This window comes from Phaseolus vulgaris, chromosome 8 (assembly GCF_051622355.1).
Source record: "Phaseolus vulgaris cultivar YP4 chromosome 8, ASM5162235v1, whole genome shotgun sequence".
Taxonomy (NCBI): Eukaryota; Viridiplantae; Streptophyta; class Magnoliopsida; order Fabales; family Fabaceae; genus Phaseolus; species Phaseolus vulgaris.
In genome coordinates this window covers 2721717-2743383 of record NC_143505.1, presented here as the reverse complement: position 1 = coordinate 2743383, position 21667 = coordinate 2721717, and the positions used below count along the sequence as shown (strand labels likewise).

Here is a 21667-nt window from a genome sequence, read left to right as displayed (position 1 = left end):
GGGCCCGAGCCAATGTCGAGTCGTATGGGCCTGAGATGATGTCGAGTCATACGGGCCCGGGGCGATGTCGAGTCGTATGGGCCTGGGCCGATGTCGAGTCATACGGGCCCGGGCTGATGTTAAGTCGTGTGGGCCCGGGCCTATGTTAAGTTGTACGGGCCCGGGCTATTGTTAAGTCGTGCAGGCCCGGGTCGATGTCGAGTCGTACGGGCCCGGGCCAATGTCGAGTTGTACGGGCCCAAGCCGATGTCGAGTCGTACGGGTCCGAGTTGATGTCAAGTCATACGGGCCCGTGCCGATGTCGAGTCGTACGACCCGGGCTGATGTCGAGTTGTCTGGTCCTGGGCCTGATGTCTTGTCGTCTGGGCTCGGGCCGATGTCGAGCCAAGAGGGGCCGGTTGATGTCGAGTCGTCCAGGCCTGGGTCGATGTTGAGTCGTCCGGGTTCGGGTCGATATTGGGTCGTTTGGGCCTGGGCCGATGTCGATTCGTTCGAGACCAAACCGATGTCGAGTGGTCCAGGCCCGGGTCGATGTTGAACTGAGTTGGTTCGCGTAGATCCGCGTCCAAGTTCAGTCGGATTAGGCCCAGTTCGAGCCAAGTTAGTTTGTGTCCATATCAAAATGGATTTAATGTATTTGACAAAGTGGATTTAATCTAATTAAGAAAGTGGATTTAATCCACTTTAAATGGATTTAAGAAAAATCCAAATAAATTTGATCTATTTAAAATGGATATGGATTTTAAATTCAATCCATTTATTTGGATTTGAATTGGATTTTGAAAAATCCAATCCATGACCACTCCTTATAAAATTCATAACACGTCTTTACTATAATATACATTTTAGATTTTAGAGTCCGAAAGATAATTCTAGATCCAAAAATACCTTATAAATCGTATAATTTGAAATATATTTTAAAATTAAATTCTAGATTGTATAATTCAGATTCAAAAATATATTATGAATGGTACAATCCAATGTATAATTCAAAAGTTATTACCAAATTTAAGAAGACCTTTATAGATTCTATAATTCAAAATAAAAAAAATTTAAAGAAAAAAATATGGAGGTAAATAGAAAATATATGGTATATTTTTTAATTCTACAATCCGGATGTGTAAATAGAAAAAATAACAGTTTCAAATTGTAATCCAAAATTTTTATAAGGAAAAAATAATTTTTTTACCTGATCTATAGAGTGCCAACAAATTAGGGAGGTGCATGAAGAAAGGCAGACAAACCACATGAAAAGCAAGTAAAAATAACCAAAATGGTTCCATGATATTGAAATCTCTGACAAACATGTTTCTTTTCTTTTAGAATTGCTCCACTGGAGATGCTTCCAGAGTTTTGTAAGCGGAAAATAGTTTTTTTTTAGGAACTTTACCAAATATTGGAAATAACTTACATGACAATGCGAGTTTCGCGAAATTAAAATTAGTTTCTTAGTGAAGGAATTGGTGCTTGTTAATAAAAAATATTTTTTTTCACTGTAATTTGGAGGAATTTGAAGCCAAAGAAAGAGAAAAAAATAGGAAAATGTGTGGGAGGAGAAACACAAACATGCGTCTGGGGCTGAATTTTCTTTTTTAATTAGGAAATTATTCAAAACAAAATTAGTATAAACATATGTTTCACTAAAAAAAATAAAACAAATTATAAGAGACATATGATGATATGTCAAAGACTATATAAAACTTTAGATTTAATGTTAAAAATTGGATGCACTCGAGAGAGAGAGAGGAAGGGAGAACACAGAAACATCTATTCAAAAGTTTCTAAAAAATAATTTAAATTTAATTTAACTTTATAAGTGACTTATACTAATCCATCTATTATTATGATATATGTTACTAGAAAAATAGTCTTGTAAAATTATATGTTTTTTTCAATGTTATAGTTTTTAATTAAATATTATCATGCATTTTCATTATTATGTATTTCCTTTAAGTAGTTTGTAATTTTCATTATTTTTAACTAAACATTACTATGTTTTATGAATTTCTCATTTATTTAAACATATTCTACAAATTAAATAAACTAAACTTTTTTGAAATTTTAATACTAATAATTAAAAAAAAATTATTGTCAAAATAGGAGGGTTAATATATATTAAAGTGGGCTTTATACAGAAGAAGCTCAACAAGAGTTTCTCTAGTTTGATCTGCAATTTACTCCATTTCTTCCACAGTAACGATAAGGAAGGAGATCAAAGATTTTTCATTTTGCCCTCATGGCTTCATGTGCAATTTTTTGTTTTCACGTGAAATATTCTTTTCTGTAGAGGTCAACTTTCATTTTCCTCCACAAAGATTGGTCAGTGATTTACTCGTTCTTGGATTATTCGAGTGATTAATTTAAAAGATCTGAATGAAGTTATAATATATAAAAAAAGTATGATGATATCTTCCAGCTGTTTCTTGAAGTATGTGTGACTGTAGACGGTGGATCTCCACGGATTTGTTGAACCTCTTTTTTTTTAAAAATATTTTTCTCGTTCTACTTCAAATTCTCATATATTATATAATGAACAATGAACTTTGAAATAGATATCTTGACAGTAAGAGAGCAAAAATTAGTGATAAAAGTAATACGCGAAATGAAGAAGAAAAGTAGTTGAAAAGTAGATGGGTAGGTTCTATAACAGTATGATTGGTAGACATAAAATGATTAAAATGAAAGTAAAACGTGAATGAATGAATAAAAAAGTAGTTGGATGGTTTTTATAATAATACTGGAGGATCGAAAGACACTTCAGTATCTGTCTGGTTTTGGTGTGTTTGTTTGGAATGGGTGGAACAAAGGAACAGGAAGCCATGAAAGTGGTAGAAGTTTCAAGTATAGCACCAAGCTCTGAATCACAAGAGTTACCAACTGAGGCATCTTTTGCCCTCACCTTCTTTGACATCTTATGGCTGAGGTTACCTCCTGTTCAACGTGTCTTCTTCTATCAGTTTCATCATCCAAGTAATGTCTTTTATGATACCCTTCTTCCCAAACTCAAACACTCTCTATCTCTCGCACTGGGCCACTTTTTCCCTCTTGCTGGGCACCTCACTTGGCCTACTCACTCCACCAAACCCACCATCGTCTACAACCAAGGTGATACTCTTTCACTCACTGTAGCTGAATCGCAGGCTGATTTCAACCATCTAGCAGGCACAGATCTCTCTGAAGCTACAGAGATTCACCATCTTGTACCTCCCTTGACCATATCCCACGAGCAAACTACGCTTTTTGCCTTGCAAGTCACTCTCTTTCCAAACTCTGGATTTTCCATTGGAGTAACCTCCCACCATGCTGTTCTTGATGGCAAAGCTTCAACAACATTTTTCAAATCCTGGGCTTATCTTTGCAGAGAATCACAACCACCCTTCTCTTTGCCAGCTGAATGGAGTCCTGTTTTTGACAGGGAAATAGTGAAAGACCCTACTAGAATCGGAGAAAAGTTTTCCCGGGGTTGGTTGAGGCTAGGTGGGCCCAACAACAGAAGCCTCATGGTTAATAATATGCCAGTTCCAGAAGATGCAACTAGAGGGTTGTTTCAGTTGTCTCGCTCAGATATTGAAAAGCTTAGGCAGATTGTGGAGAGGAAAGAGAATAACACCAATCTTCAGTTGTCAACGTTTGTGTTAGCTGCCGCTTATGCGATGGTTTGCAGAGTGAAAGCAGAAGGAGCCGAAAGTCAAAAGATTGGTTTCGGTCTGAATATTGATTGCAGGAGTCAGTTGGAGCCGGCTGTTCCTCCAACATATTTAGGGAACTGTGTTGGTATCGCTGTTCCAGTTACTGAAACAAGTGAAATTATGGGGGAGGATGGACTTGTTGTGGCTGTGAAAGCAGTGAGTGAATGTTTGGGAAAATTGAAGAAGGATGGTTTTCTGAGTAAAGCAGAAAACTGGTGGAAGATGGTGTATGAAAGTTACGAAATGGGTGACACAAAGACAGCTGCCTTTGCAGGGTCACCGAGGTTTGAGGTTTACAGCTGTGACTTTGGTTGGGGAAAACCAACCAAGGTGGAGATGGTGTCTATTGATAGAACTGCAGCGTTTTGTTTTTCAGATAGCAGAACTGGTGATGGAATTGAAATAGGTTTTGTGACCAAGAAAAAAGCTATGGAGACCTTTACTTCTCTCTTTGTAGATGGCCTTCAATCTTGAGTCCCTATCCTACCAATTTGGGTAGATCTTGTGCTTTTCAGGAATAATACTCTATCATTCGGTAGCTTATTGTCATCTAAAATGTTGTGTTGGTGTGCCATAATAAAATAAATCATTTGAAACCCATGCATTAGCATTGGTATTGATTATCCCCATGTTTGGGTAGATCTTGTGTCTTTTCAGGAATAAAAGTTTGGCAAAACTTTTTATCTCTTGTGCTCTATCATTTGGGAACTTATTATCATCTGAAATTTTGTGTGTGTAGTAGTAAAAGAAATCATTCGACTATCATTTATCAGCATTAGTGTTGATTATCCACCTCAATTTGGGGAGGAAACGAGGAGGAAAGTGGAAGGTATGAAGAGGAAAACTAGAAGTTGTGATGAGTAACAAGAACAAAAGGAAAGGAAAAAAACAAGGTGAGAACGAGTACAAGGTTTAGAAATGAAGGTGTGTTGTTTTGACTAGATTCTTTGGTCGAAATGGAATCATTGTTTCTTGACATTGTGAACAAGCAACTTCTTCGAGAAATTGAGATGAAGAAGTTCAATGAACAGTAATTGGACAAGTTAAAGAATCAAAACAAAATAAACTGATATGGTTCAGTCGAGGCACATTCTACAGGCAGAAATAAACTTTCAAACATAACATGATAAAAGTACGATGACTAAGTAACCAACTAACTGATTGACCACGTAACTGATACACATATTACAAATCTTAGGTATAGATTGACAGAAAGAAGAGACAAGAAATATTTTAGATTGAAACACGAATACACTAAGCTATTTAAAAGAAAAGCATGCAAAGAGTTCTTCTTTTGGAATCACTTCAGATGAATCTTATTTGTAATTTTGTATTAATATGGCATTACATAGTTTTCCCACAATGATATTTAGGATTTGACAGATTTTATATGAAGGAAATTGTCATCGTAGGAATTTTTGGAACTGCTGAGTGTATAATTGGATTGTTTACAGTAAAAACTGAGTGATATATAATGGATAAGAAACGTTTAAGAACTTAAAAAAGTATAAAAAAAAAAACAAGTTATCAAAACGAAAATAACCTTAGAAGAAGTGAAAAAGCAATAGGAACTGCACAGGTCATCTCGCGATTTCCGAACACGTAATTGAGGGTAGGAAAATTTTTGTTATGAACTGACACGTACAAAAGATTTATGCAGAAAATGACACCTGTGAAGTGGGAGGAGAATTTCATAATAGAAGGTTAATAATGGCTAATAGATTAGAATCAACACAATTGAAATGAAGAAAATTACAGGGCTCGTTATGCAGAGAATAAAATCTATATCAGTTTCAATTGATAAGTAATCAGATCAGAGAATCACGAGACATAACCACCTGCATCTGTTTTCTTTTTCTTTCTTTCTGTTTGGTCCAAGCAACAAGATATAGAAACCATGCATGTGGTACAAGTTTTCAGTGTAGCACCAACTTTGGAATCAGAAGAATTACCGACTCAAACATCGCTTCCCCTCACCTTCTTTGACATACTATGGTTAAGGTCACCTCCTACTCAACGCATCCTCTTCTACCAATTCTCTAACCGAACCCCACCCTTCTTCCTTACCCTTCTTCCCAAACTCATACACTCTCTTTCTTTTGCACTTGGCCACTTTTTTCCTCTTGCAGGCCACCTCACTTGGCCCCTTCACTCCCAAAACCCCATCATCAATTACAAAACGGGTGACACCGTTTCTCTCACAGTAGCTGAATCTGATGCTGATTTCAACTATCTAGCTGCCTCAAATATTTGGGAAACTGAAAAAATGCACCATCTTTTACCTCACTTGACCATAACACATGAACAAGCTACGCTTTTAGCCTTGCAAGTCACTCAATTTCCAAACTCTGGATTTTCCATTGGAATAACCTCACACCGTGCTGCTCTTGATGGCAAGACTTTAACATCGTTTATCAACTCCTGGGCATATCTTTGTAGAGAATCAAAAGCACCCCCTTGTTTGCCACCTGAACTATGTCCTTTCTATGAAAGGATATTAGTAAAAGACCCCAACCAAATTGGGGGGAAATTCATCAATGATTGGTTATTGCAGGGAGGATCCAACAACAGAAGCCTCATGGTTTTGGATGTGCAGTCTCCGGAACATGCAACTGGAGGCTTATTTCAATTGACTGGTTCAGATATTGAAAAGCTGAAGCATTTTGTTGTGTCTAAGCAGAAAAACAACACCAACCTTCACTTGTCAACCTTTGTGCTGTCTCTAGCCTATGCATGGGTTTGCAGGGTGAGAGCCGAGGAAATGGAAAACAAGAGAGTTATGTTGATTCTGACTGTGGATTGCAGGGGTTGTTTGGAGCCACCTCTTCCTCCAACCTATTTTGGGAACTGTGTTGGGTTAAGACTTGCAAGTGCTGAAAAAAGAGATTTGTTGGGAGAGGATGGACTAATTGTGGCTGTGGAAGCACTAAGTGAAGCTTTGGAAAGTGTGAAGAAGGATGGTGTTGTGAATGGAGCTGAAAATTGGTCATCATGGTTGCTTGACTGTGTGGGAGGTGAAGCTGATGTGAAGACCATTGGAGTTGCAGGGTCACCGAATTTTGAGGCTTACAGTAGTGACTTTGGTTGGGGAGGACCAAAGAAGGTGGAGACAGTGTCTGTTGAGAGAACTGCAGTGTTTAGTCTTTCAGATAGCAACAATGGAGAAGGAATTGAGATAGGTTTTGTGTCCAAGAAAACAACAATGGAGACCTTTGCTTCTCTCTTTGCTAAAGGCCTTCAATCTTGAGTCCCTCCCTTGCAGTTTGGGTACATCTTGTGGCTTTTCAAGAATAAAATTTAATCTACTGTTATAGCATGTAACAGCTTGTTATTTGAAATGTTATGTCCTTGTCTAATAAAAGAGTGTTTATGGACTGTGGTTTGAGAGATAATGTTACTAATACTTATTCATTCATAATACAGAGTGAACAAATTTCAATGATTCTAACACACAATCTACCACCTTTGTAGTGCCACATGAACATATGAACATTTTATATTACGACTTTGGTTAATGCATGCCTTGCAAATTGCACTTTCTAGAGTTCGAAATGGATAAGCAACAACTCCATGAATTGGGACAATTGTGAATTCCTTTATGTACCTGGGTGGACGTCAGGGCTAGAGTGATATTGTTCCACGTCAGTATCTAATTGTTGTTGTCCAGCGGCTACTTAATTCTTCTAGTCCTTTCTCCTCTGCGCGTATGCTCGTCCGGTCGGCGGGGTACCTGCGATTGCACTCCGACGCTCAAGTCAGTACTCCTCCTTTCTCAGTGTTTTCAGAAGATTAAAAACGTACATTTTCCCCCTTTCAGAAGTCTTTCTTATAGGTTGACTTGGGCTTTGGTTCGTGTGGGCCAAGTAGGTAGTTGCTGAAATCGTGCTTAGTGGTGTTTGGGTCATGAGTAGCGGCTTCCTGATATTAAGGGAGTGTTCCTGAAAATGTCCTTAACCCATTTAACTACAGTTGTAACTGCCGTTCTGCCACGTATTTATTTTGTTCGTTTTATTTAACATCCATGTTCGATCGTATGGAGCGGACCGGTACACTTTCAACAAAGGGAGTGTAATGCAAACATACCTATAATCAGTTCACAATCACGTATTAAGGTAGGCTTGTTTTTATCTATTTTTTTTATCTTATTCTTTTGATCTTTCTCTTTATTTCTAATTACATTATTACCATATCTAATCTTCTTCTCAAAAAATAAATCCATTTCTCCTTTGTTGTTGTGAAATGGTTATGGATGAAGTAGCTGTTTCAAAATGATCCGATTCTTGCACAGAATGAAGTCTACAATTTTTGTTTTCTTTTCATTTAATTGCAACATAAAAAATTATATTTAACATTATATGCATCCTCTTATATCCAATTGAAGAGGATAAATTCCCCCTCCCCTCCGTATCTTCTTCCTCTACATTCATATACAGTGAAAATTCAGTTTTAACTCTTTTAAAAAATTTAAATAACAAACATAATTTCACATCTTTATATTTTAAAATAATATTAGTTTTAACTATTTTAAAAAATTTAAATAACAAACATACCTTCACATTCTCATACCTCTCTTTTAGTCACATACCTCTCTTCCCAATAACATTTCCATTCTTCTTCACTCGCAAATTCTTCTCTAATCACAACGTTTAATAGTAGTTTTATCGCTTGAGCGTGTATGAGAGGATTAACAAGAATATTAGTTGTATTTGACATTGACCATTGTGAAGATATATTTTTTTTTTTGCGTTTAGTACTTCATTTTTGTATCTACTGATTTTTTTTCTGGATTTTTTGGCTTTAAAAAACTGAATAAAATAAAAAACATAACCACAACTTTACCTCAACCACCAACATTCACTATCACAAACAATCACTTGAAAATGAAAAAAAATAAAAATTATCTCAATCATACTTAGAAAGATATTGTTGGAATACAAACAATCACAACCACTTGAAAATGAAAAAAAAAACATTATGTCAATATAATTAAAAGGATATTGTTGGAATTAAAAAAAAAAAGTATGAAAGAAAAAAAAAAGTATGAAAGAAAGGGAAAATATATGGAGGTGTATGGCAGAATTTGACTTTAAAGTAAAGCAATCTTAATTCTTAACTTCAGTTTAGATTGGGTCAATATTATCGTTGAATCAGACCTTAATAGCCCAACTCGTTGCTATTTTGAACTATAGATCTAACATTTGGGCCTATTTTTTGGGGGGAATCACATGATCTATTTACATTTAATTTATTCTTCAAATTACTTTATTTTTATGCATGTTTTACATTTTTTTATCATTTTTTCCTCACAGCATTACATTTTACATTTATTGTTTTCTTGAAGGTATATTATACAGGAAATTATTCAATTAAAGAATCAAGTGAAACAAATGGTATAAAAAATCCAAATACTTCTATTACAATTATACTAACTCTTTTATTCACGATGAAGATAAAAGTAAAATATTTCGTTTAGAAAGCTCTACAAGAAATAAAATTCTTTCTTTACTTTTGTATTTCCTTCTTCCAAATTGGTGTAAATATTTTTCTTTTACAATCAATGAACTTTGGAATTATAGTTACACAAACCTTTATATCTCTTTCATCAAAAGATGTTGTTTGAAAATGTTTATGTAATGAATATATTTTGAAAATTTGTTTGACAGAAAATAAGAAAAAAAAAAAATCTATTTATAAGTTAACTTATGTATAAATTAATTTGTAAAACTGTTTTCATGTGTTTTTATTTTATTTTTAATTTGTACATAAGTTAATTTTAGCTTATAAAAAAGATATTTCATTTTTTATTTTTATCCGAACAAAAAATTCATGTATTTATTCTACATTAATTAGCGAATGTACTTTTATTGTATTAAAACAGTATATTGATGGATCTTCTACCTCGTAAATAAAGAATTTTCTTTTTTGAGAAAAATAAAAATAAAAATAAAAATAAAGTATTTAGTATCTCAAAGTTTTGTTTGGATTGATGTATTTATCTTCTAGCCATTTTATCTCCTATTATAATTTATTGTTTGTGTTTATACATTTATATTCTAATAATTTTTGGATTAAAACAGATTTTTTTTTTCTTTTGATCCATCTTATTCAGATGTCATTGCCAAGATTCATGGAAGATTAATGTTTCAAATAATCAGGCCTTTTCAAAGTTCTAATGCCAATTTTCAAACTAATAATAAATCATATTTTAAAAGAAGAGAAAAAAAAAATTCAATTAAAAGATAACTTTGTAATTTTAATATCATTACCTCAAAAAAACAATTTCTCTGCAGCTAATTAACCATTTACTGTAAGTTATGATTAAAACTACATTTGCATATTAAAACTACATTTACTTTAACCATTTGCATTTTAATATTTGCATATTAAAATTGAGAAAGAATTTTTACTAAAGGTAATTTTGTAGATTAATTACCAAGATAAATAAAATTTTAAAAAATTATTAACATGTAATCAAATTTTAACTAAGTAGTTACATGCCTTCCATCCAAATTTAATTACACTAAAATTATGTTATATTAATAACTATATTCATAGACAACTTCAATTCAAGTATATAATTAGATCATTTAAAATCGTATTATCTTCAAATGATTTTAATTTAAATATACTGAAACTGTGTCTCAACTTAACATTACTTAACTATTTTTTAAAAAAATTATCCATTTAGTTTCATAAAAAAAAATGAAAAACTTTACCCTTAGACATAAAAAAGCTGGCGAGAAATGATATGGCATGCGTGAGAGAAAGGAATCTGTGGAAGAGAAAAGATTAGACAGAGAAAGCAAAGCAGTCACACATCTCCCAAACAAAGCATTTCTTACGTCATCACTCTTCTTCTATTCAATCTCAAGATACAAAACCTACCGTTTTTCTCTTTTTCTTTTTCTTTTCCCTTCAAATTTCTCTTCGATCTTCTTCCAAATTCAAGTTTAATATTGTCACTCTTATTTTTAGTACAAGCTAACTTACATATTTAATCTTTCCTAATCAAAATTATGTATGTTCACTAGTTACACTTTCATTTTTATATTTCATTTAAAGTCATGGAGTAAAATTAAAAATATAACTAGCACTATACATTTTATGGAACTAGCTTAATTGGATCATATTTAACTAGCATAATTAAAACATAAGAGATACTAAAACCATTGCAACAATATTTGATATCACACCCTTTTTTTTTGCAGTGATTATAGAATAATGGTCATTTAAAGCTTGGTATTAGAGATTAAAATATTAATTTCTTAAAAATTAGGTATAAATTTATTTATGAAATACTAATTACTTTTTTTTTCTTGGAACTAAGTACTTTTAATCCTTATCCTTAAGAAAATGACCTAACTTTATAAAAATCAGTACCGAATACTTTAAAGTACAAAAAGAAGGATAAACTTGAAAAAGATAAACATTTAGAATTTTGTTTCCTATAACTTCAGATAGAGGCAGTTTCTAATTCCCTGGAATAAAGAGTAAATTGCTTAACGTTACCTCTACTTTAAGTTGGAGTGATTGATGGCTGCTTTCGTTCTCAATATGCATATTATTAGGATTTATTACGATGAATTTGTTAGTTCTCATTTCATTAGCGGTGAAAAGGGTCCTATTCTTTTAGGTATGTATAAAGGTTGAATCACTGTGGTTCCTCCTTAAGTGGTTCCTGTTATTCGATCATTATTGCTGATAAAAAAAAAAGGTAAAAAGAATCTGACATCGATTTTTATGAAAAAATCTTTCAGGAAAAAAAATCCTCCTTATCTTTTAATTGGTAGGGAGATTGTGGATATTATGAAATATGAAAGGTGTTAGATTGCAATTAATTTAGAAATATAAATTATAGATAAAAAAAACAAAATAAGAAGGAAAAATTAGATATAAGAGGAAGAAAGTGGTCTCATCAATATAAAACAACAATTCAATTCGTAATATTGTTTCTTAGTAAACTAAATATTCTAGTTAGAAAGTGAAATCTTCAAGAAGAAAGATTAGTAGAAAATGATGAAATTTATTTTTTTATAAATTAAAATTAAGTTATGTATAAATACAAATTTGACAAAATTGCAAGTGAGCGTGACTATAAGCGTAACTTGATTGCAAGTGGTTTGGCAACTATTTTTTCATGGAGGTTACTGTCTCAACTTCTACCATTCTGGGAGCCACTATCCCTCTCACCAAACACTATCATTTCTATCATTCTCATACACTCTCTGAAAATGAAAACCTACACAGGTTTTGCTGGTTAATTAGTGTAAGAGGAATTATATTAATGAAAATTATGCAGTCATAAACACCCTAGAACCCTAGAGGACATGAACAAAATTGTAGTTTCTAGACTGTTTTTTAATCATCACACAAATGCCTTCTTTATTTTTCTTTATCTTTCTTCCTTTTTATATCACATCCATACTTCTTTCTCTGTGTATAGATTGACATGTGTGAGATGAATCATTTTTAATTTTATAGTTACCATGCTTTAAACTGTACTTGTGATTACGATTTTATTGTGTTCTATACAGTTACAGAAGTTATCATTGATAATACAGTCGCATGTTTTTTAGAAGCTTGATAGCTATATTGAAAATTCGTTACCAATCACAAAACTTCCATTGTTGATGAGCTTAGACTAACATGCAAAATTGAAGTTAAGACTTCGACAAAGACAAAAGATAACGTTACTGCTTACAGATAGTACTGCTGCTTCTGCTTCTGATGCATTCTGGCCATTCACTAAAGTGAGTGATTAGTCACGAGCTCTGAGTCTGACCCAGGGTTGTGACGAATCTTTTTTTTTTTTGGATCATATTTTACCCATACCAAGAAACAAGTTATTAATCTGTTTATCATTTTTTTTTTCAGATAAAACAGATGCTAGACACTGCTTGTTCATAGTCTTTTATATAGCCTCAAAAGCCTTCAGAATGACAGAGAGGAACCCTCTATTACAGTTTAAAGAATGTATATATAACCATTTTCCTTCTCCTTTCAAAAAGTAGGAACTTGGTTCTTTTCCTCCTTCTTTTCACCTTCATCCTTTCGCTCATATTCTCTTGGCTGTTTACGTCTTCTTAATCTTCTTTTTTTCTGTCATGTTTCAAATTAATGGAATGGAAGCTACACACACACGTATATATATGGTGTGCAAATGAACGTTCTTCTAGCTGTTAAACTATATAATTTAAATAGATTTAATGAAGCAAATTTATATATAATGACTGTGTTTGAAATGTTTGGGTGTGGAATTACTTCAGCCTCCAATGGTTGATATAGTTCTTTGGGCATCCATCTCTTTCAGATAATAACTCGAACCATGATGTCTTTTTTTTGTAAGTTTTGTGTGATGAAAAGGAATTGGAGCCAAAGAGTCGCTTGCCTTTGTTCTCTTTGTAGAATTAAAAGACGGCCCACTTCTTTTTCCTTGGAAATTAAAGAACATTGTATCTTTAGGAATATAATCTGCTTTTTTCTATTTTTCATGCTTTTACATGTCAAAAGTTATGCAAATTAGAAGATATTTTGTTTAGGGTATATAAGAACTTTTCCATGTACAACCATACTTATCAACCATGGAGTTTGCTTAACATGTGTATCTATTCATTAAAGAAAAATCAGGTTGGTTGCTGCATTTTTCAGAGTTTCTCCTTGCTTGTTAGGATGAATCTATCCACATTAAACCATGAGAAGGAAAATTCTGATGAACGATACTGGATGAGAGATGGGTTTTTGTGGGGGGAGTTTTAGGGTTTTGAGTTGAAGAGTAATCTGATTTGAAAGGTGAAAGAATGTATTTGCAGTCTTTGCCAAATGAAGAAGAGAAGAAACATGGCTTACGTTTCTGCATCACACATATGATTAATTGACTTTGTTTTGATGAAAGCATGCGCCATGGGGTTAAAACTGTGTCAGTGTCAGCCCAATGAAAAGCCTCAACTTGCCTCCCATGCATATCTCTCTGCAAAAGTTGTGTGGTCCTGTTTGTGGTCAGTGGGTGTACGTTTCAAAAGATATCACAACATAAATTGGTCCCTCACCTACCAGTACCTTTCCTTTCTCCGAAGTAGCTATCATGCACATAGACATGACAATGCCCTTGGACAAGGCGCCACAACTTTTAAGTCTCTCGCCATTACTTATCTAAAGTGGATTTCTCTGTTTGTCTTCTAAATCCTCTCCATGTGATGCCCTTACTGTTTCTGTTTTATCTCATTTTCTTTCTTTTTCACCTTTTCTTTTCATTTCTCAGCCAGGAACTATGAAGATCCCATTCTCCAAAATATAAGAACTGTAAAACAAAAACAGATAATTCTGCCCATGAAAACCTATATCAAGTGAAAACATTATCGATGACATATCAATGATTTGTTTATACAAAGATCATTATGACCTTTTTTGTCTTTTTGGTGAATCCAAAATCTGTTTGATCTAATATGCTTATAACTACTATGTGAAAAACACAGATTTATTTAAGAAATTATCTTCTATTTGTTTAATTCACGTGTAACTGACGACTCTTAGTAAAAACTTCGGATTGTTTTTGCAATTAGGTTGTCCAAAACTTGATTGATCAATGATTTTGTTGCTGTCATGTCCTTTTGAAACTTTTCATGTTAGATTCTAAGAATAAATTCGTAGAAAACTTCTTATCCATTAATATGCTAATAGACGCAGATATTAGTTAACAAGGCTTTTGCCCTTAACAAGAGCAACATTTTTGTTGATGCTTACTACATCTGTGGATCCCCATGTGATGTGTTCAGTCGCAAAACCTTTTGTAGTTGTCGATAAAGTGTAATCAGCCGTTTTAGAAGTGTGTAGGAATGGTCCCCTTCTGAGATTATATATAAACTGTGTTCATTAGGTTAAGCCCTTATGCAAGTAATTTTTTTGTTCAATTAAGACCCAACAAATATAGAGAAAAATCTTTTGTACAGAAGTCAAGCCTCTTTCCTTTACTAACAAGTAACAAAACCCTACCTTGAACAATTCTACCTACCAAAAACATTAAAGTAAGATTTTACAATTTTATCCGATAATGTTGAACAAAGTTGTTTAATTTGCCACATTAAGTACACAAGGTTTGTGAGAATTAGGTTTGTGAGAAGAAAATATCACGATATTTAAGTGAGTTTGGTAAATCTTTTTTCTTCTTATCACATTTGAGTCGGTTAAATTTTTTGATGCGAACTCTTCACTTAATCTTATTTTGAATAATGTTTGGATTACGTTGGTAAACGGGATTTGGAGGCATATGAATAATTGTTTATTCAACGGATGAGTGATAAACTATTTTAAAGTCTTCTCCTTGATAAAGGTTAAGGTTTGATCTTGAATCTTTTTAACAATACCTTTAACGAATTTCTAATTTTCTGATTGATGACTATTATATATGTACTTAATTAATAGTTGCCGATAGGATGACGAAGTTCATTTTTAAATTTTAAGTAATTTTTTGGCTAATTCTGACAAAATAAACCATGAGAATTTTCTCTTAAAGAGTATGTCTCTTTTGTTTTTTAAGAGGGTTGAATCATCCCTAAGAAAATGATTGCCCATTATGCCTCACCACAAAATGATAAGACAAAGACTACCATACTTATTTGACCAATTGGGCTGTGTGCCAGGTGGCAAACTATGCACCATTGCTTTATCTTTCAGTGTGGCGTGGTTAGTTGAATTCCGGCATCTTCCTTTTCCAAGCTGCAGACTCCAACTTCCACACTATGTTTATGTACAATCAAAGCCAAGTCAAGCTCAATCAGAAACATCAAATTTTGTTCTAGCTTCTTATGCAAAAGCACAGTGCAAACTTCATCCTTCTACCTTGTGCTGCATGCTTAGTATGAGAAGAGGCACGTGTTCATGTGAGTTTGCAGATACCATCAACTATAACTAGGGTTTGTATAAATTAAATTTACTAGTCTAGCTACATGTTTTGCATGTGAACTTATAATTGAATATTTCATACTATTATTAAATAGTTGCATTATTGTTCCTGTAAGTTTAATTACACCCTTCCTGACCATTATGCAGCCTTTTGCTGCAGTTTTCTTTATGTATATATCATAGATACCCCTGCTTCAATTTCTAACTGATTTTAGAGTTTTTAATATACAACTGCATTTGATATTGATTCCTTTTGGTATTTTATATAAATATTCTTTAATCCCCTCAAAACTACACAGTGTGCTATTGTTCCATAATAAGATCCATTAGTTTTCTGCAAGTCAGCGATCTGTGTCACCAGGTCATCTGTTCTTCATGCATCTACTTCCACTTTCAAAGGGAAAGAATATGGATTTTAAATTATATTTGATTTATTTAACGCCTTTAAATTTGAGTAAATTTGATGGAATCATCTTCCTCCTATCTCCTATTATTTTATTTCGTGTGTTTCTATGCAGATTCCTAGGACCGAGAGACAACCCGTAAATCTGCACAATTTAGCAGTTTCATTGTTGATGGTACCCTGGAACAGAATTTTGACAAGCATAAAGTGGAAGGACAAAACTCTGCACCTAGCTACGAACAATGAGATACATAAAATCATGATTAAGAGCCCAAAAGAAGCGGATTTTCCTTTAAAACAGGAGGGTAGTCATTCTCAAACAATTAGTGAGCCTGAAAAGGCAAAGGCTTCATCAAGCTCAGCAGCACAATGGCCTAGATTGAAGGATCCAAGGATTGTTCGAGTATCTAGAGCCTTTGGAGGAAAAGACAGGCATAGCAAGGTTTGCACAATAAGAGGGTTAAGAGACAGAAGAGTGAGATTATCAGTACCAACTGCAATCCAACTCTATGATCTTCAAGATAGGTTAGGGCTCAGTCAACCTAGTAAGGTTGTTGACTGGTTGCTCAATGCAGCTAAGCATGAAATTGATGAACTTCCACCACTGCCAATTGTTCCTTCAGTGAATAACTTTACCCTTGGTTATCCATCTGCTGTTACTTCTAATGAAGCTACAACCCCTCACTCTCAGCCTAGTCAACAACTTCTTAATATAAATAGTAGCATTCAGTGGCAAGGTTCAGACCAAAATTCTGCATGGAAATTAAAGCGTAAAGAAATTTCAGGAGAAATTATCAGCATTGACAAAGCAAATTGGATAAATAGAAGTGAAGAGGATAAGCAAGGAAGCAATAGTGAAGGTCCTAGCACACATGTTATGCCAAATAATCTCTTGCCAAGGGTAAACCATCCTTCATTCTTGGGCCTGCTAAATACCATGCCACATGGTTACCAGTGGGAACCTTCTGCTGGTGATGTTTCTCATCAGTTGGCAAACAATGGATTTTCAAACCAAACAGACATACACAGCATTAGCGTTGTACCTTTCCCGACATCAACGCTGTCTTTATCATCAGGGAATTCTCAAATTCTGTTATGTCCTCCAGGAGCAGCACAGTCATATTTCCCTTCACATTTTACAGCAATGGATATGGATCAGAGGCAAATCAACCACTATCAGATGTTGAGTTCAGGTCCTCAAAACCCATCATCGAATTCTCTCAATCATTCTTTTAGCTTGGCTATGATGTCTCATAAACCTCTCCATTCACCCAACTACAGCAAAAGCCCCTCCCACAAAGACCAAGATTTCCCTTCCAAGTGATACACAAAATACAAAGTTTATCTGCTCCTTCTCTCACAGTATGCATGGATGAAGATTGTGAAGAAGCTTCTTCAATTTAAAGATAGTCCACGTTACGGCGGGTTTGAATAATCATTTCGTTCTTGAATGCGTGTTTAGATTTCCTTCTATTTTTTTCAGTTACAGGTAACCCTTGAATTTTCCCTTTATTTTTTTGAGCTTATAAACGTTATAGGTTGGAGATCTCAAATCGATTAGAGATTTAGTCAATTCATTATTAATTATAACTGGGTGCAAACCTTACCTCATTCGATTCTCATAAGTTGGTTTGATGAGGATGAATTAGGTTTAAAATGCACTTCTTAATATTTATAAGTCGGTTTTATGAGATTGAGTTATGTTTAAAGTCAACTTCTTAATATGGTATCAGAGTCTTTCATAATCTATCTAAGAGAAAGTTTATCGTGCCTCTCGTTATCGGACCACACACATCCATAATATATTGTCTCACTCATAATATATAAGTGAGTGCAAATCTCACCTTATAAATCGGTTTCATGAAGTTTAGTTAAACTTAAAGTACACTTCTTATTAGACGAGGTATGGTATAATATAAAATAAGAGCTCTTCTTTAAGCATAATGAATAGCTTAAGAACTAAGAATGCATTGCAGATCTTTAACTCTTGTATACAGTAAGATCTTTTGTTACTTAGATTATGTTAAAGGAGTTGGATTTTAGTTAGAGGGAAAGAAACACAATTCTTCACTTACCATAAATAATTTCTATCTGTATAACATTAAAGACATAAAGTAACACATTAACGTAAATTTATAAAGCCTTAATCTTCTAATTTATTTTTATAAACATTACATATAAAGTTTCATCCTTTACCAATAATAAAAAACTTATTGTCACCCAAAATTCTCCTTAAAGAACACATGCAAACCTTTAATCAAGTGTGTGTCTTATTGTCCTATTATTCAGCCTTTTGTTTGTCTTGTTATTCCATGAGATGACATAAAACGAAAGACAATTGTTCATGCGCGGTCTCCAGCGCAGCGATCTACCATCGGTTACTGTCTCAAAACCGTGAATGTGACTTTCCCCGCCAGACACTAAAAGGTGACATGAAAATAACGTATCTCTAAAATTGCTGCACAAAGCAAGGAAACTAAACAGAAGTTTGGTCTGCATTATTATGGAATATTTTGATATTAATCACATTATATGTACTTTAAAGAAACTGAGCAAGAAAACACAAGTTCAGAGTTCTTACAGCTTCTGTATACGTTGTCTCGGAATAAAGCTTAAGGTGTGTCTTCCAAAAAGACCAACTTGGAAATGAAAGGATAAAGTATATTACTACTAAGAAAAGGACAATAAATCTTAATCTAAGGGTAAAACAGAATACAAGGACGATTGTTATAAGCATTATGCAACAAACATTTGTTCTGGTTATTTCAAACATTAGTTCTGAATGTTTTTTCACAGACGAGATATTGCTTAAAAGAGAATGCATGAAGTATTCAAACTCGTATACATAAAGTAGCAAGACTAATGATACAGAATAAAGAATTCACATCACAATTTGAAAATAATAAAACTGTCTTTATCTTGATTTCAATTAGTCAAGTTAAGATCACTGTTCAAATAAAAAAATTCCACCTTAAATAAGATTTGATTCCTCAAAAGCCACAAATACCACACAGCAGTCTGTTACACAAAGAAACACAAAGTTCAAAGTTGTTCCCCATGAACAAATGAATCATGATATTGTTTAACTGAGCATGAAAGGACTACCTACACATCCACCATGATCAAACAGAATACCAAACAAGAATAGGCCGAGGACAAGGAAAAAAATCAAGTGATCACAATAATGGGGATGGTTAAAGTAGAAAGCAAATACAATATCACGAGGTTCGTGACCTGTCTAAGAAAAAAATTGTAAGATTGTATGAATAAGGTTTAGAATTTAGAGTATAGAATAATTAAAAAAAATATATAAAAAAAATTAATTAATAATATAGGATAAACAGTAATTAGGTTAATGAATATATAAAAAAGAGATATTTTAGAATAGGGAGTTAAAGAAGATGAAAACTTGAATTATCATTCATGTAATTGGATACCTAAAACATTGAAGAACCATATCTTATAAAAAGAAAAAGTGAGAGTCATTCATCTCATCAAATCTATAGAGCATTAAAGAATATTTTTCTCATAAATATAAGTACACATATTCTATATTATAAAATTATGTTGTTATTTTTTTACATTTTTACACTATTTGTAAGTGTATATTTGAGTATGGGTCTGTAGACTTACACGTGGGTCCAAAAGAATATTCAACTATTCTTAATCATGATTTATTATTAAGTATAACTTAATTATAGTTAATTATAAATTTACGGATTACATTCAAATTTAAATTAAGGAAAGTTATTCAACCTTCTCGATTATTCTCGATTATTCGGTCATGTCATTTTTATCAACTATTCTTCAAACTTATGAAACATTACAGAATATATTGTTTTGCTTTATTAAGAAAGGATATAAATATATCGGAGGTAATATTTAAGAGAAGCATTTCTTGCGGGCTCATTGTAATTTAAGGCTTAGCAGGTCTTATTTCTATACTAAAAGAAGTTCGCTATTTACACCTCTCATTTTTTTTCCGTTTGCTCAGAACACTTTTTCTATTTTATTACTAATAAAAGTATCATTTTCATAAAAGTTATTAATGTTTTATAGTTCAATTTAAATTAAATTTTGATAATATAAAATTATCAAACAATAAAAAAACTATTAGATGTGCCTTAGTTGAATTTTACCTAAGATAGAGAGTTAATGGTTGTAGTGATATGAAGAAGACATGGTGACAGGGTATGGAAATCAGAACTACGTCATAATAGAGATGATCAAAAGTCAACCGTGTAAGTGTGATGTACCGTCATAAGAACATGGAAACTCATCATTATAATACCTCTAAATAATGCTTATAACGATTTGTACAATTTCATAATAGTTATAATTACACTAAAAATCATAAAAAAGTTGAGTGTTATAAACAGGACCTAAGTTAATCATAATTTAAGTCTAAATAATCTTTAAAAAAAATTACGCACACTTTAAATTATGATAAAATCACTTGTAAAATATGAATAATTTGAATTTTTTTGAAACTGATTTTATTATAATCAAATTGTCAACTCATATCTTAATAACGACACATGTTAATTTAAATTTAAAAGACTTGTAAATATAGTTTTACTTACTATAGAGTACTTAATCTCACTCAATCGCTTCAATACTCATATTTATCCAAGTTTTTATTAATTTGAGTGTTGAAGAATCTTTTACGAATTTTTCTTTGACGCTTCATCAACAAAGCTCAACAACCCTTCAATGGATAAATCATTTTATTATATCTATAGATATATATGATTTGTACCAAGTTGAATATATCTTTAATAAATATATCTGATAAATAAATAATACAATGAGATATTTATAATCTTCATATCATTTAAATGAATTGTTTTATCATATTAATGTCTTGTATTCCAAATAGTTTATCCTTTATTATGATAAAATAATAATAATAATAATAATAATAATAATAATAATAATAATGTTCTTATACATAAATAAAAAGTAAAAGGGTTTTATCATGGATTATTTTTAATACATGTACACTACAAGAAAATCATTAAATAAAAATTAATTTTAGAAACTAAAATATTTATTTACTATTTGAGTAAATTAAATACCATTTTATAAACTAAAAAAATTATTGGTATCTAAAGTAGTTTCTATTATTCATAAAAGTTTATAAGATGGTTTTTAAATTGGTATCTAACCATTATCTACATAGTTTTAACTACTTACTATTTTATATTCTAAATTAGTTTCTAATAGTTTTTCAGAAAATAATCTAAAATCTAAAATATTAGTAACTAAAATTTAGGTAGCTAATTTAGATACAAATTTAAAAATTATTCTATAAATTTTTATTAATAATAAAAAATACTTTAAATATAAATATTTTTTTAATTTTTAAATTAGTATTTAATTTAATTGATATAATAATTAATTATTTTTGTTTTTAAATTTAATTATTATTTAATGATTTTGTAGTGATATAACCATTGTTTTGATTGTTACGGTTTATATGTCAATATATATTTTTAAAAGCGTGTAATTCTTTGAGATACGTGACACCTTAAAGTGTGAAAAACATTAAGTTTTTTTACGTAGATTATTTCGTATTTCATTTTATGGAAGACAATCTTTAGCAAATACATATTAGAAAGTTATTTGTGAATAATATATAATTAAGAATAACAAAAATTAATAGTTAAAAAATAAA

At 32.3% G+C, this 21667-nt stretch overlaps 3 protein-coding genes across 5 annotated transcripts; all 3 read left to right on the top strand.

Annotated features, from left to right (window-relative positions):
• The first annotated feature begins 2195 nt into the window (after nucleotides 1-2195).
• On the top strand, nucleotides 2196-4377 carry LOC137826565 (phenolic glucoside malonyltransferase 1). Its single transcript, XM_068632575.2, has one exon. It carries the CDS (start codon nucleotides 2793-2795, stop codon nucleotides 4161-4163), a length of 1371 nt encoding a protein of 456 aa, XP_068488676.2. The 5' UTR covers nucleotides 2196-2792; the 3' UTR covers nucleotides 4164-4377.
• A 147-nt stretch (nucleotides 4378-4524) lies between these two features.
• On the top strand, nucleotides 4525-7137 carry LOC137826566 (phenolic glucoside malonyltransferase 1). The gene has a single exon (XM_068632576.2). The coding sequence runs from the start codon at nucleotides 5587-5589 to the stop codon at nucleotides 6934-6936; it is 1350 nt and encodes a 449-aa protein (XP_068488677.2). The 5' UTR covers nucleotides 4525-5586; the 3' UTR covers nucleotides 6937-7137.
• Nucleotides 7138-15329: 8192 nt separating this feature from the next.
• On the top strand, nucleotides 15330-17563 carry LOC137825828 (transcription factor TCP13-like). 3 transcript variants are annotated; one of them, XM_090294539.1, is made up of 3 exons: nucleotides 15330-15565; nucleotides 16106-17183; nucleotides 17272-17563. In XM_090294539.1, the coding sequence occupies exons 2-3, from the start codon at nucleotides 16163-16165 to the stop codon at nucleotides 17364-17366; spliced, it is 1116 nt and encodes a 371-aa protein (XP_090150665.1). In that variant the 5' UTR covers nucleotides 15330-15565; nucleotides 16106-16162; the 3' UTR covers nucleotides 17367-17563. The 3 variants fall into 3 exon arrangements, with proteins under 3 accessions (XP_090150665.1, XP_090150664.1, XP_090150663.1); XM_090294538.1 differs by having other exon boundaries at nucleotides 15332-15565; nucleotides 16106-17563; XM_090294537.1 differs by having other exon boundaries at nucleotides 15332-15598; nucleotides 16106-17563.
• The last annotated feature ends 4104 nt before the right edge of the window (nucleotides 17564-21667 follow it).

What these genes read in the sequence shown, in the direction of transcription:
- LOC137826565 (XM_068632575.2), top strand. Translation starts at nt 2,793, where the DNA reads ATGGGTGGAACAAAGGAACAGGAAGCCATGAAAGTGGTAGAAGTTTCA.
- LOC137826566 (XM_068632576.2), top strand. Translation starts at nt 5,587, where the DNA reads ATGCATGTGGTACAAGTTTTCAGTGTAGCACCAACTTTGGAATCAGAA.
- LOC137825828 (XM_090294538.1), top strand. Translation starts at nt 16,163, where the DNA reads ATGGTACCCTGGAACAGAATTTTGACAAGCATAAAGTGGAAGGACAAA.